At 43.2% G+C, this 3,067-nt stretch overlaps 1 protein-coding gene across 1 annotated transcript; it reads right to left on the bottom strand.

The window, feature by feature from the left end:
* Positions 1-336: 336 nt before the first annotated feature.
* On the bottom strand, positions 337-2,834 carry LOC149005885 (GRAS family transcription factor). The gene has a single exon (XM_089169679.1). The coding sequence runs from the start codon at positions 2,657-2,659 to the stop codon at positions 1,331-1,333; it is 1,329 nt and encodes a 442-aa protein (XP_089025805.1). The 5' UTR covers positions 2,660-2,834; the 3' UTR covers positions 337-1,330.
* Between the last annotated feature and the right edge of the window lie 233 nt (positions 2,835-3,067).

Genomic DNA, 3,067 nt, shown 5'->3' on the forward strand with positions numbered 1-3,067 from the left:
TACCATAGGAAATTGAAGCAATTTTGTTAGTTGAAAGTGTTGGCTTTTGGTTTTTACCAATGGAGCCACCCGTGGGGTTAAATGCGTTAACATTAAAGGACTGATGGCCTACAATGTTTTTGCTGATTTTTTTGCTAGGGGGGCTCGTTGTCTTTCCCTCTCTCAATCTTGGTGATTCCTCCTTTTTCATGGTTGTGTTTCTTTGTTGGCTCCGATTCCTGGCTTACCCCTTTTTTTTAATGTTTGTTTTTTTTGTTGCAAAAGAAAGGACTGATGGTGTCGCTGTGGGGTATGTGAATCCCATGATCCAACCCATCAGCGGTCAACGACTCAACGGCATTCATGTATTTTGTTTCTAGTTTTCTCCTCCCTGTCTTATGGGCTGTAAATCGAACGGCCAGGATCTGTTGCTACGACGTACGATGTACGAACTCTACACAACAGCACAGAGGTGAGATGAGACGAGGAGACAGCTAGAATATTTCATTTTTTTTGGTTACGCTTCAATCAAATCAATCAAACTCCTCCAAACGTTTCAAAAGTTTTTTTTCTTCTCCCATGTCCACCGCCCAATCCCTGTTCCTAAACACGTGGCGTACACTGACACGTCCATTGTTCGTAGCGTCCAATGGTGATGCAACGCCTGATCCTATCCATCTGCATCACGTTGTACTGTAACAAGATCTCACAAGAACCCAGACTACAACAGGTCCACTAGATCCACTGCTCTTCCCTCCACCAACCAAATTTCGACTCTGGATCATCTTTTCGGACGAGACGGGTATTGATCACAAATTACAAGGGCCTACAGGATTAGGATAATGAAATTTTTTTTTTAAATTATTTTTCACTCATGGATTTCACATAGTTTATAGTTGTAAATTGTAATGCTATTGGAAGAGTAATCTGTGCTTTCTGTCAAGAGAGATGATTTAAGCGGAAATTTATCCACTCACACTTGTAGAGTCTGGACCTGATGTTGTCTAACATATTGTTCCCTTTACTTTTCTTCACCACATAATATAGGAGTAGATAGAGGTCATTTTCCCTTTACTTTTCTTCACCACATAATAGGAGTAGATAGAGGTCATTTTCCTTTACTTTTCTTCACCACATAATAGGAGTAGATAAAGGTCATTTCTGAATACGAATAAGTCTTATTGTGTAGTGAAAAATTGTTACGGATGAGATCCCGGGTGAGAAAGTGATCTAGATTCTAAATTCCATACTTTCAGGCAAAGGGAGTTTTTTATAGTGAAAATTTATCTATTTTCTGTAAAATTTAATTAAAAAAGAAAAAAGGAAAAACGAAAATTTGAACATCATCAAATCATTCAGCTGATGACTGCCAAGCTGATGCAGTGAGCAAAGGTAGATCCTTCCAGCCCAATTTCAAACGCCCGGTCTCCTCCACTAGAGTGTAACCCCTCCAAGGGAACATGCCAAGTAACATACTAGCCTGAGCAGCCGGGTTTCCACCGAGTGAAACTGGTCGGAATCCGATTTTAATCAATTCGTTTCCCCACTTCCTTATCTTCACCTCGCCTGTCCTTTTCGGCCCTCCAACCGCTATTATATTCCTGATCTCACATCCGAGCCACTGCTGCTCCACTCGGTGCCTGTCCGGGTTATCGTAACTCAACCCGTCACCCAGTGCGTCGAACAAGGCCGAGTAGTAATGCAAAGCTTCCACAAATCTCTCCAAGAAGCTCCCCCCATGGCTTAGATCCTGCTCAACAATCGTAATCAACTTCGGGTTTAACAGCTTGATAAGCCTCAGCATGCCGAGATCCGACCCGGTTATGTCGTATAGGCAATGCTGCATCCAATGAACAATCGTCGCTTCTTGTTGCCTCGGGACGAGTCGACTCAGATCGGTGAGGTTCCCAGTTTTGCCTTCTAGTGGCTGGAACTCGAACGGTAACCCAAGCGAGTTAGCGAAATCGGAAAGTCGTCTGCCGGTGGCTTCTAGAAGCTCTATCGATGATCCAACGCCGGTGATTCGCATCGAACGGATTTTTCTCGATCTCGAAGCGAGGATGTGGAACAATCCTGGCCATTGAAGGCCCTGCATTATATCCAGATCGATAACGTGGACACGATCTTCAGTTTCTAGGGCTTGGAATATGGCTTGATTTGCAGTGAAATGGGAGAATTTGATTAAAGGACTTATCAAATTGTAAGATTGAATAGCACTGCAGATCCTCTGGTTCTGAGCTAAGGTTATGTTTTTGTGATTGAGTGGAGTATACGTACCGAGACACGAGCTAATGATCCGAGCTTGCAAAGCTTCAGTGAAGTACGCCGCAACGCGTTCAGGTGAAGAACCGAAAGGAGATGAGAGTTCTGATATCTCTGGAAGAATTTCAGTGGCTTCATCGAGATTATCCATGGCGACAGCCTCGGCACACTGTAAAAGTAGTCTTAGAAGGCGGAGACCATTAGATTCACCTCCGACGACGATCATTTCTTCCTCTGGATTAGCTCCGGCGAGATTTTTACCTGTATTCTGTCTTTTACGAGCTTGATCACCTTCATTTTCGCCAGAGGATTCTCCACCACGAGAATCACCATCGATTCGCTTAGTTCTCATCGTGGAATCAGACGCAAGGTTGTGATTCGCATTAATAGTGGATTGAGGAAGTAAACTCTGAAGCATGATCGCAGAGAAGGAGCGAAAGAAAGAGAAAAGATTAATGGCGGAGAAATGATTTTCGTCGTCTGAAACGCTTTTTGAAGAAAATCTACAAATCCACAAGAGAGGACAAAAAGTGTCATAAGAGCTGCAGACCGACTTGCAGAAGAGAGAGAGAGCGTGAGAGTGAGAGAGACTCAGAGAGTAGTGAGTTTTGCTGCTATTGCCGTTAAGTTATCCGTTAACTGGTCGTCAAGTCCGTCGTTTGGTGGCCGTCCGTTGTTATGACCTTATCAGCTAATAATTTAACGGCTAGCTGCGTCATCGTTGATTCTCATTGGCCGTTATTTTGGGAATATCGATTGCCTGATTTGTCTTATTATGTTCATTGAGGTATAATTGAATAAATAGATAATCGAAGGTCGGGAATAT

Source organism: Hakea prostrata, chromosome 9 (genome assembly GCF_041222555.1).
Source record: "Hakea prostrata isolate BN-2017 chromosome 9, UWA_Hpros_2, whole genome shotgun sequence".
In the NCBI taxonomy this organism is placed as follows: Eukaryota; Viridiplantae; Streptophyta; class Magnoliopsida; order Proteales; family Proteaceae; genus Hakea; species Hakea prostrata.

What these genes read in the sequence shown, in the direction of transcription:
- LOC149005885 (XM_089169679.1), bottom strand. Translation starts at nt 2,659, where the DNA reads ATGCTTCAGAGTTTACTTCCTCAATCCACTATTAATGCGAATCACAAC.